Here is a 12,454-nt window from a genome sequence, read left to right as displayed (position 1 = left end):
AAACTTGAGAACATACCTTTATCGCCACACATATGATTCGAATAACTTGAGTCAATAAATCAGGTGTCACTCCTCTTTGCAACCTGGTTTTCGATGTATGTCATCAACAACAACTCTTCCTCTTCGTCTAGTTGAATATAATTGGCTTCCCTATTCCACTTGGGACACTCATACTGAAAGTATCCTGGATCATAACACTTAAAGCATTCCACCATTACTCTAGTGAAGGTTCCACATCGTCTTCCTCATGATGGTGCTCTTTCACGGCCTCTGCCTCCTGCTCGATCTTCCACCTTGAGAGCATGATTACTTTCACGGCTGATTACTCTCTTGAATTTTTGCTCGTGAACTACAGGAGAGCTTTGTAGCTCATCAACTAAGAGTGATTTAGTGTTCTTGGACTCTTCAATTGACACTACCATATAGGTAAACCTTTCCGTCAAAGTTCGAAGACTTTTTTGAACCACTTTAGAATCAGGCTTTTCTTCTCCATTATTTCTCATCTTATTTGCCACTGCCATGACCCTGGAAAAATACTCCGTGATCGTCTCTCCTTCTTTCATCTCTAATACCTCAAAATCTCTTCTCAAAGAATTTAGAAGAGATCTTTTTACTCGGTCATTCCCTCCAAATTTGATTTTCAACAAATCCCAAACAATTTTAGATGTGCGCCTATCCAAACTTGTTCGAAATTTGCTCGATCAATAGCTTTGAAGAGGTAGTGTTTCACCTTTTGATCTTTCATCCTCTCATTCTCCAGCTGCTCCTACTGTGCATTTATCATCACTGTTCCGGGCTGAGTCTCTTCAAATCCATTTTCAACCAAACTCCATAACCCTTTGGCTCTAAGCAAATTTTCCATTAATTCACTCCAATGGTCGTAGTGGAGACCATCAAAGTGTGAAATTTTTGTAGAATTCTTCTCTTCATTCATCTTACTATGTTTATCTCTCTCTTTATTTTATCATGCCCAATGGGGGGTTCCGATACCAATTTGTAGAGTAAAAGAATTGTTTTAAATAATTCTAATCAAACTGAATATGATACTTGCTTATTATTGAATATTAAACTAGGCTTTAAATAGCCTTTTACAAAGCAACAGAATGCAAGAAAATAGATCATGATAGCTACTGTTATTAACTAAAACAAGAATAAGTCAAAAACAACTATCTCTCTTAGAGACTAGGACTTTATTAAAATAGAAAGCCAAATACTTCTATCTTCAAGCAACTAATTTCAGCAGAAAAAGACCCTTTCACATAAGAGAGCCCATTTTATGACCTCGGCGGAAGGAGAGTCATATTCAAGGCCTAAATCTGGGGGCTCGAGCCATCTCCTTTGCTTTATTGGGTATCTCTTCAATAAGCTGAAAGATTAGCTAGTGCTTCTAGCCCCTAGGAATTGCCAACCAACTAGTGTAAGGCTCCAAACACTCCTAGTAAAAGGGCACTAAATAAGCGCATGGAGAATACTCTCTTCTGCTGAATGCCATAACGGACAAGCAGTATTCACGGTAACTCGATGTTGGTATAGGGTCAATAAACCTGGAACGACATTTAAAAGAGCCCTCCAACCAAAATTAAGGACCTTTGGTGGCACTTGACACTTCCAAAACTTGGCCTAAACACCCTGATTCTAAAGTTGGTGAGCATGGAGTAACGACACAGGCTGTCTATATGCACTCCGAACTGTGTATGACCCTTTAGTCTCATATTTTCAGCAAAGGCGATCCACCGTAGGATAGCGAGGCAAAGGAATGGCTAAGATACAGTCTCTATCTCTAGAGTTGAAGATTCTGGAGATTAAAGGCACGTTTCAAAAACCATGCAAGATCAAGTGAGAAACACAAAACACTTCAGGAGCCATAGGTAATGGAGTTGTAACATAGAAGTTAAATGGATCCAATAGCCATGGATCAGACCAAATCAATATATGTGTGCCATTGCCTACCCGCCAATACATACCTTTGTGAACCAAATCTCGAGCTTCCCAGATGCTTCTCCAAAGATAACTGGGATTGCTGGTCAACAAAACACTAGGAAAGGAAGTATGCAAAAAGTACGTTGCCATTAACCGTGAAACCAAAGCTTGGGGACGAGAAAGCGAATTCCAGCCTTGTTTGCCTAGCATGGCTGTAATATCCTCAATTTTGTAGTTCTTTCTATTTTAGCTTTTTCGATGAATTTGGTTATCCGAAAAAAAAAAGGAAAACTTAAAATAATGGGAAACACTATAGATTGAGGATATTAATATTAATTAAATGAAATTTTCCAGAACAGTACCCTAAGATGTTTGGAACATGCTGTCAAAATTTCAGGGCAATTGAATATGGGGAATTCAAGATATAGTCAACGCAATGCCAGCTACTCAAATGCTGAAATTCTGCATTTCATAAACCTTGAACGAATTTAGCATGCTATTCACTTCTATTGTTTTCATTGTTAGTATTTTGTGTCTAGGATGTGGTTAAGTGTTGGATATGAAGTATTTCATGCTTAAACTCAGATCATATAACACTTGGACAAGTATAGTGAAAATGAAAGAAAAAGCATGAGACTACATTCTAATGCTTAATTTACATTCTTATAGAAGTGCATGTGTGTACATTGTGTAGTATGATCTTAATGTGAGTATTAATATCATGCTACAGCTGCTGAGAGAAAGGGAGTTGAGGAGAGGGTGATTACTAGAGGAAAAGGGCTAGGGGAGCCATCTAGTTCAGGTTAGTGTATATTATTCCTTTCCTACTTTTATTTAAACAAAATGAAATTGATTTTGCAAAATATTTTCAATGGATTTGCTTTATGAATTATAATTATATTCATAAGTTTTTAAAGAGGAAAAAGATTATTTTGAAAGCATACGACCAATGATATTTGTAAATGAATTTTATGATTCTTATACTGTGAAAGAGGAGGACGTTGGCCAATTGATATCTGTAGTATGAGGGGTGGCCGTGATTGAATGTTTTTAGCAGTGGTTGTGAAATGAAATGTTGCCCACATTGATTTTAATATTATCACATGAATGAAATGGTTGAAAAGTCTTACACCTGATATAGACATGGTTATTACCCCGAATATCATTTCATTTGTTGAAGTTGATATTACGATCGATTGAACATGGATATCATCACTAGATGATATATGATTGATATGAAATTCTCCCTCCATGTTGAGGTTGTAGATTGCTCCCTCTTCTGTTGAAATCATATCACAGATTGAGGTTGTAGATAGCAGGTCTAGATGTGCACATTAGACACTGATGGCCCTCAGAATTGACTCTATAAAAGCTGTAAAGACTATATTATGAATTGATGATTTAAATGGTATTGATTTATTTTGTTTCTTATTTTCTTTACCATGGTGGATTTATGAATTGTCATTCCTTATTATTTTTATTAGTACACCACTAAGCCATATGCTTAGCGAAAGTTGCTTTTGTACTATCGCAGGTAAAGGAAAGGAAAAAGAACCAAGAGAAGATCATTTTTATTTGATGTAGATAAGAACTCTCCATAGAGGACAAACCCGTGAGAGGGAATGTAGTTATCAACTCCTCACAGCGGACAATACTTAAGTAAGGCAGGGCCTACCAAGTGGACCACTGAATTGCTTAGGCGCCTCTTGGAGGAATGTAGATAAGAACTCTCCATAGAGGACAAACCCGTGAGAGGGAATGTAGTTATCAACTCCTCACAGCGGACAATACTTAAGTAAGGCAGGGCCTACCAAGTGGACCACTGAATTGCTTAGGCGCCTTTTGGGTGGGTTGCAAAGCCTGCCTGAGGGGACAAAACCGTGAGGGGGACGGCGATACGTAACGCCCCAAAGCGGACAATACTTACCAAGGGGAGGGCGATGACAATGGCTAAGTTGAACTCACGTAACGTCTTGAAGCCAAGTCCCCCGCCGATTTATGAGAAGCCATGTGATGCCAAGCTAGCCAATGGATACCACTTTCATGATTCATACCTTTGTCCCACTAGAACTTATCCATAAGACCTTCAAGTCCAGAACACAATGACTTCGGTAATAAGAAGAGACTCATAATATAAGTAGGGAGATCCTGCAAAACTGTTTTATGCAAAACCTCTTTTCCAGCCTGAGAGAGAGGTCTCCGTTTCCACGAATTTAGCTTCTTCCACACTCTATCCTTCAAAAAGCTATTGATCTCTCGCATGTTCCTACCAAAATGAGATGGCAATCCCAAATATGTATTGAGAGAAACCTGCTCCTCAACTCCCAAAATAGAACATACTGCCTGTTGAGAAGATCTGACTGTGTTCGCACTAAAAGAGACGGAGGACTTGTTAAAATTAATCATCTGACTCGACACATGCTGATAAATAGCTAGGATATTTTTCATTACTCCAAAAAGAAGATTATTATCCGGAAAAAAAAAAAAAAAAAAAAAAGATGTGTGATCACCAAATCCCCACGAGAAATATTGCAACCATGCAATAAACCATTAACATGATAACTATTAATCATATGAGATAACCCTTCGGCACAAAGAATGAAAAGATGCGAAGAAAAAGGGTCCCTCTGGCGAAGACCCCTCGATGGAATCATAAGACCAAGTTCTTTGCCATTTTGCAAAATCCAGTATCTGAAAAGAACGAGAGAAAAGGCACTATGAAAGAGAAAAGTAAAACTGAATAATGTTGATATATTGATTAGTATGTCAGAGTTACAATTATATAAGGGTCAGCATTTACAACTTATACAATCACTAATGCTGAGCTAGAATTATTATTGAATAAATATCTTATAGCTAATATATTTTCAATATCTAACTGTAGAAAGACAATGCATGATTATAAACACCTAGATAGATGAAAAACCCATCCGTAACATAATATCCTGTATGAAAGACCATTCTATTTAGTCATAAGCTTTGCTTATGTCCATCTTTAAAACCACCGAGAAATCATTCCTCTAGTCTAACGATGAAAAGCATGCATGGCCTCAAAAGCCAAAATACAATTATCCTGAATATTCCTGCCAGCTACAAAAGCACTCTGGCTTTCCGAAATAATGCTGGGCAACAAAAACTTAAGACGGTTGGCCAACATCGTAGTCATGATCTCCATCGAAACATTGCATAAAGCAATCGGTTGGAGATCTCCCATAGTTTTTGGTTGTTGCTTCTTAGGAATGAGAACAATGGAGGTTTCATTAAGATGAGAGGACATGTGGCCAACCTATAGAAAATCAATACAGGCACGCAATACATCGCGCCCAACTATATCCCAATACTGCTGATAAAAGCTAGGGTTAAAGCCATCCATACCTGAAGATGTATCCGGATGCATGGAGAAAACTGCAGTTCGCACCTCCTCAGGAGTTTAAGGAGCCAAAAGCAAATCATTTTGATCACTAGAAGCCACAGTAGGAACATGTCCAAGAACTTGGGTAGAATCACAAGTCTGACTTGTAAAAAAAATACTAGATCATAACATCCTCCAAACCAGAAGACCAGTCCCTCCAAGTGCCTAAATCATCCATCAAGTTATCTATACGATTTTTCCATTGTTGAGAGGTGGCAACATTATGGAAAAAACGTGTGGTGCAATCCCCTCCCCGAAGCCAAAATTCTTTAGATCGCTATTTCAGTAGAGCTCCCTTTGGAAAAGGATTTCATGATATGTAGTTCTAGCGACTCCAAAAGCCTGAATATCATAAGCAACACGGGAGCCACACAACGAAATTCATAATATCCGGACAAGCATGAAGTTCTACCTTATGAAGCTGACGTAAATCATGCCCCCACATAAAGAGCACATCACTGCAGCATTAGAGTCTAGAGACAATATCAAGTTGAGCCCCCTCCACCCAGCATTGCATCATATCTCATGACAAGCCCGTTCCCAAATCCAGCCATTCTCAAAATGAAATTTGCAAATTTGATCTCTCGACACAAAACAATGCACTTTAAGAAAGATAGGCAGGTGATCGCAAGTAGAAATATCCATAACTAAACCTCTTGCAAGAGGAAACACGTGCCACCAGCTGTCATTAGTAAAGATTCTATCGAGCTTCTCCTCCACAAAACCATCACCACCCCTCCCACACTCCCATGTAAATTGATAGCCAGACATAGGAAAATCGAACAAGGTTGATTGTTGACTATTAAATGGAATGTTATAGAATATCATTTATGTTCTTAAACCGAATGTTATTTGTTGATTTTTTTTTTTTTATAAAATATTATATATCTTTAACTTAAAGTAACAAATTTGCCTCATTGATTTCCAGAATATACTCATATGAATATTACTTTTTCTTTTAAAAAATTTATTAGGAATAAAAAATATAAATTGAAAAATAATTTTCTTATTATTTGCAAATATTAAACCTAATCATTTAATAAGTCTTATTTAACAAAATTGTTAATTAGATAAATTAATTTATTTTAAATATATTGATACAAGTCATTTGACCTTTTTACTCGTTCTCTATTTTACTTCTTTCATTATTCCTATCAATCAAACACATGAATGCAATCCGAATTCTTATATCATGGTGCATATAAATTTTATTTCTTATTCCACATTAAATATAGTCTAAGAGGTTAAAAATAATTATTTTTTAATGGTCACTAATTCCAATTTTCAGATTTTTTTTCTTCAGTTAACATTTTGACCCAATGTGTATCGACGTGTACTTTCCAAAAAAAATAAAATCAGTAAATGAAAAAGGGTCCTTCCAAATAAGGATGACCACGGTTTGGTTTCAAATCGGAATCGAACTGAAATCAAACTGGTCAAAATTGCACTAAATAGTGGTCATCGGTTCTGATTTTAAAATTATAACTGAAACCATAAACTTAAGATTCAGTTTTGATTTTTCAAATTTTGAAATCGAAACCGTGAAAAACATGTTCTTGAAAAAACTCCAAACTTAATTTTTTGTTTTATTATAGTTTTTTAAAGCAATTTTTAAGAATTTTTATTAAATTTATTTAGTCTTTTCAATATCGAAAATATTTATTACTATTATTTATTCAAGCTACAAATCATAAAAAAATATTTAAAAAATTTTTAAATATATTATTTAATTTCGGTTCAAAATTGGAAAAAAATCGAAACCAACTGTTCCAAAACCGTCTTAAAAACCGTCGAAAAACATTTCGATTTCGATTCCATTTTTTTTTATAACCAAAATCGACAGTCATGAAACCGAAACCAGCTGTTCTGGAACTATTTTCATGCCTACTTCCAAATTCCAGTCTACAAGGAAACATAAACTAAGAGACAAAAGCTAATGGTTGTAAATTTGTTTCCGAGTATTGACCCACCATTGCCAATGTTCTTAGCCTTGCGAATAGCAACCGGTCGGTGCTATGTCCCCTCTTCAGAGAAGCATCCAAGAACCTCCATTTCCCTTTAAATTAGAGATGCACATGTTCTTTAAGCCAATTATATTTTTTATTCAACACGTACAAAATAAAATAAATCAAGCTATAAAATTTATTAAAGGACACACCGTCTAGTCTCCTTCACAAAATAAGTTGACTCCCATTTCGTTAAAGATTTTTTTTTTTTTTTTTATGATTCAAAGAATTATTATCATTATGATTATGAACTATAAATAAAAGATAATATCTTTTTATTTATATCAAAGAATTATTATCATTATTATTATGAACTATACAATAAAAGATGATATTTTTCTAATAATTTCCACTAATTTTGGAAAAAATATTCTCATAATTAATAAGCAGTAGGTAGATTTCAACTTGACATTTTTCATTTTTTATATGACTAGAGAAAATAAGGAACTAACCTTATTATTTTATGATTGATATAAGTTTTTTTAATTGTTGACGAATAATGAATTGAAGAAAAAAAATTAAAGATAAATTAATTTCCCTTTTCTTTCATACTTATGATAAGTGTATTTAAATTTTTTTACAATTTTTAGCATAAATGTTAGGATGATGCAATGTCAATTAACAACTTTTATTTCAATTTTTTTTTTATTCATTGGTGACTAAATTAGCTATAAATTGGCTGTAGTAGAGAACTCGAAACTAAAATCTTTTACTTTATATATTTTTAAAGAAAGTGAAAAGACTAATCAAATCATATTTGGTTCACTCTTATTTCAAGTTTATTAAACATGACCAAACCAAATTTTTTTTTTTTTAGAGCAATCAAATAAATAATAATACATCTAATGGATTGTTGCACTAAAATTTATAATCTTTAATACTATTTAACTTTAGTTGAATATTGGTTGAATATTTAAGTTTTAAATAAACTTTAAGATTTTTTTTTTTTTTTTTTTGAGTTCTTCTCAAAAGAACATTTTGGTCTAATATTTTTTTTTTATGTAAATTACTGGTATTCAGATCCTATTACTAGAGACTGTCTAATTCGGCTCGAGGGTTAATTATAGTTAAAACTCTTCACTCCTCCCTGCAGATGCGTTTAGTGAGAATCAAATTCGAAATCTCTTTCCACATATTTTTTCTGCATTGACAACCGAGCCATTTTGATCTAATATTTAACGTCTTTGGCGTGCGAAAAGTGAAAAATCAATTATTTGAAAATCCATGTTATAACGCAAGATAATAGAATTTCTTTTTACAAATTTTTCAGAAAAGTAAAAAGAAAGAAAAAAGAGCGGGGTGTAGCTGTAAAGATTTGAAAACAGCTCATAAACTAGTAGGATAATAGTAGCATATAATAAACTAAGTCCAAAAGGAATAGCCTCAGCCGCCTTCCCTCCACCATAGTCTTCCTTTGGTCACAAACACAACAAACTTCATTGGACATTCTTTTCAACTACCAATAACTTGTCATTATCTCTCCCTCTGCAGTGCACCTCTCTATATAAACCCTACCATTGTGTATCTTGAACATCAAAATGAAGGTTAACAATACATTTGAGAAAAATCCCAAACCCCATATCAATATTGTCATTGAGCCATCCATACAAACATCGTCACCACCACCACAAACACCACAACTGCGGCCGCCGCAACCGCATTATAGCTTTTTAAACGCCGTCAAAGAGTCATTTGTTTCAATCTTGGCTAGGTTTCATGCAGGATATTTTAGAATAAGCCTTTCTCTTTGTAGCCAGGCCTTCCTATTGAAAATTCTTGGAGATGAATCAATAACTAATGCACATTCAATTAGGAGAGTCTTTCAAGGGATACCCTCTTTAGCTTTTGTTCTTCTTTGGTCAATAGCTTTCTTTACAACAGCATTACTCTCTCTTTTTTATATATTTAGATGTTTCTTTCACTTTAAGCTAGTGAAAGGCGAATTTCTCCATTATGTAGGAGTTAACTATCTTTTTGCTCCTTGGATTTCTTGGCTTCTTTTACTTCAATCATTGCCTTTTTTCACTTCAAAATCTATTTGCTATGTTGCTCTTTTTTGGGTTTTTGTTGTTCCAATGTTAGTTCTCGATGTTAAAATTTATGGTCAATGGTTTACTAAAGGGAAGAGGTCTTTATCTATGGCTGCGAATCCGACAAGCCAGTTATCAGTGATCGGAAACTTGGTCGGAGCTCAGGCAGCAGCCAAAATGGGGTGGAGAGAGATTTCTATTTGCATGTTTTCACTGGGGATGAGTCATTATCTTGTGCTTTTTGTAACATTATATCAAAGATTAAGTGTGAGAAATTGCATACCAACAATGTTAAGCCCAGTTTTCTTCTTATTTATTGCTGCTCCAAGCATGGCAAGCTTGGCTTGGAACTCTGTTGCCGGAAGCTTTGATGACTTGGCAAAGATGCTCTTCTTTCTCTCTTTTTTCCTCTTCTTATCACTGGTAATATATTTGCTATAACTGGATTTGAATTTTCTTTCCAATTTAGTTAATTATAGAAATTTTATATTTAAGAATTAAGAAATAAAATTGAATTGTTATGATGTAGGTTTCAAGGCCAAGACTATTCAAGAAATCCACAAGAAACTTCAATGTAGCTTGGTGGGCATACTCTTTCCCTTTAACAATTTTGGCAGCAGCATCAACAGAATATGCACATGAGGTTAAGGGAACTATTGCCCATTCGATAATGATAGTGTTATCTTCACTTTCAGTTCTTGTATCTCTCAGTTTGGTGGTTTTCACTGCACTTAATACTAACAGGCTTTTCCCGCTTGATGATCCTGTTTTAACTCCTAATAATGTTCAAGCCACATCGTAAATGACTAAAGACAAGATTGTTAAATCCATTTCAATTGTAAATCGAATGTTCCAAATGTAAAAATCATAACTATTTAGTATTTATTGTTTAATATATATTTGACAAGTTGTAAATTTAATTCTTTCCTTCGTATCTTCTGATCCTGTTCTCATTATTGTTGTTTCTTAATACAATTGTAAGATATATAAAATATAGGAAACATTAAACACGTATATGATTGGACTTGCCAATCGATTCATAATTTTTCAAACACAAACAATTTGTGCAGAGCTCCCTTTACTTGCAGGAGTACGCTATTTCTTCATTCATTTCCAGCCATTGGTGATTAGTTAAAAAAGTTTCAAGAAAAGAAACTAATAACCTCTATTTTTTATGAGCTAGAAACGTATATTTCAATTATTTATGCATTTTATATTTATAAATTAATTTATATGTTTTAATTAAGTTGTCATATTTTAATAATTAAATTAAATTTAGCTTAAAAAAATATAAGGAAATTTATATATATATATATAATTAAATTTTTGTATTTAAATAAAAAATTTTAGAGACACTTTAGAAACGGACGTAAGACACTTTTATTATCAAACATATGTCTAAATTAGAGATGGATTGAAATTTGTTTCTAAATCGATTTAGAAACACACTAAATAGATAGACTTAATAAACTAAATAAATGTTTAAAGGGCATATCTGTAATTTACCAACATTATTATACCAAGCATTGCATAGTCATTCAAAATATATAACATTTCACATCTAAAGGTTCGAGATATTTACTTGGTCATTAATGTCTTGTCTCTTACTCGGATCAACAAAATGAATATGTTGCTTTCCTAAAAATACAATTCAGTTATCTATTGTCTCATCCAATTATCATTTCTACTATCATTTTTATTTTTACCGGAACTTTTTCTGTTTCTAACACCATGTAGCAACGGATTTTCTTCATTTAGAATCAAAATCCTTTGCTAATCCGAAATTTTCTTGTAGTGTCTTGTTGTAAACATCATAAACACATTAGAGTCTATTAGGGCTTTTTAGTACTCTGTTGTTTAGGGTTTAAACCCTATGTCACTTGTACAACCTTCAAATAGGCTTGTAAATAGTACAAGAGTATCATAATCAAAATACACAAACATCGGGATTATTTCGAATTATAAGAATCATGATTGAAGAGATGATGTTTTCTAAAATTATAAGAATCTCATTCCATGGCTGTTAGGATTCAGAATTATATGAATCTCGATTTGTTTTCAAAAATTATTTCGAATTCCTTATTCTGACAAATATCTAATATAAATTTAATAGTTTCATCTCAAATTACGTTTTACAAACCGATTTGAATTACTTCTGATTTTGAAAATTAAGTATTTCTGATCCATTTCTGAATACTTAGAGTTCTAATCTTGACATTTTGAGATGAGATTGAAAATTATATAATCTCCACTCTTATCTTGATCCGTACACACCTCTAGTGGTTGCTTCTTCCAATAATTCTTTCCATTGATTGAAAGTGTAGTTTTACAAAAGTCATCCACTAAATTCAAGCGCATTTTACTAATTAAGTAACCTCCTACGGAGACTCATTTTCATATGATCATAATAATGAAAAAAAAATTAAATCTGAAACCTCTTACTCTTAACTCTTTTAAAAGAAATGAATAAGTCCAACCACATTAATTTTGATTGGCACTAAGTATTTATTTTATGGTACAAGAAATAAAAATGTAAATTCGTTTTCTTTTTCAACTAGCATCTTAAAATGAACATAAACGTGAAAGTAAGGAGTGAATGTCAGCATTTGAATATCACGACACGAGCCTACAAATCTTCAAAGCCAATGCTAAAATCGAAAAAAGTTTCCTTTGCACATACGAAAAGTAAGCTCATTTCATTAAGTTGAAATGCCCAAACTCACGAGCAGAAGCAAACAGAAAAAAGTGAATGACTAAAAAGAAAAAGTAGGAAAAGCTGTTATAGCCGTCTGTGGAGATAGCAGGGGACGGTGTAGATTTGCTGTTGAAGGAAAAGAAAAGGACAAACAGAATTTTTATCTTGATCAGTGACTCAATTTGGTGATGAGGGTATAGATAAGTATAAGTTTGGTTTGGGTCACTGTAAAATACAAAGTCTAAATCTTAGGTCACCAAGATTGTTCTTTTTTGACCTAAGATTGTTTTTTTTTTTTTGTTTTTTCCATCAGTTACTATTTACAAGGATGGGAGGGTATTACCATCTGCACTATTTTTTTTTTTTTTTTTTTGTCATTAGTTACTATTTA

General features: G+C 33.6%; 1 protein-coding gene and 1 pseudogene across 1 annotated transcript; one reads left to right on the top strand and one right to left on the bottom strand.

Moving 5' to 3' along the window:
• Nucleotides 1-245: 245 nt before the first annotated feature.
• Nucleotides 246-934, bottom strand: LOC149497452 (uncharacterized; annotated as a pseudogene).
• Nucleotides 935-8,726: 7,792 nt separating this feature from the next.
• On the top strand, nt 8,727-10,288 carry LOC149497451 (S-type anion channel SLAH4-like). Its single transcript, XM_089718766.1, has 2 exons — nt 8,727-9,791; nt 9,898-10,288. The coding sequence occupies exons 1-2, from the start codon at nt 8,877-8,879 to the stop codon at nt 10,168-10,170; spliced, it is 1,188 nt and encodes a 395-aa protein (XP_089574892.1). The 5' UTR covers nt 8,727-8,876; the 3' UTR covers nt 10,171-10,288.
• Nucleotides 10,289-12,454: the final 2,166 nt, after the last annotated feature.

This window comes from Jatropha curcas, chromosome 3 (assembly GCF_041381405.1).
Source record: "Jatropha curcas cultivar XTBG-Jc1 chromosome 3, XTBG_Jcur_1.0, whole genome shotgun sequence".
Classification (NCBI taxonomy): Eukaryota; Viridiplantae; Streptophyta; class Magnoliopsida; order Malpighiales; family Euphorbiaceae; genus Jatropha; species Jatropha curcas.
The sequence above is the reverse complement of the archived record's forward strand: the minus strand, read 5'-3'. Positions and strand labels throughout refer to the sequence as shown.

Bases quoted from the DNA above. Each gene is read 5' to 3' on its own strand.
- LOC149497451 (XM_089718766.1), top strand. From the start codon at position 8,877: ATGAAGGTTAACAATACATTTGAGAAAAATCCCAAACCCCATATCAAT. The intron at 9,792-9,897 runs GTAATATATTTG...GTTATGATGTAG, and splicing joins TTTTCCTCTTCTTATCACTG to GTTTCAAGGCCAAGACTATT.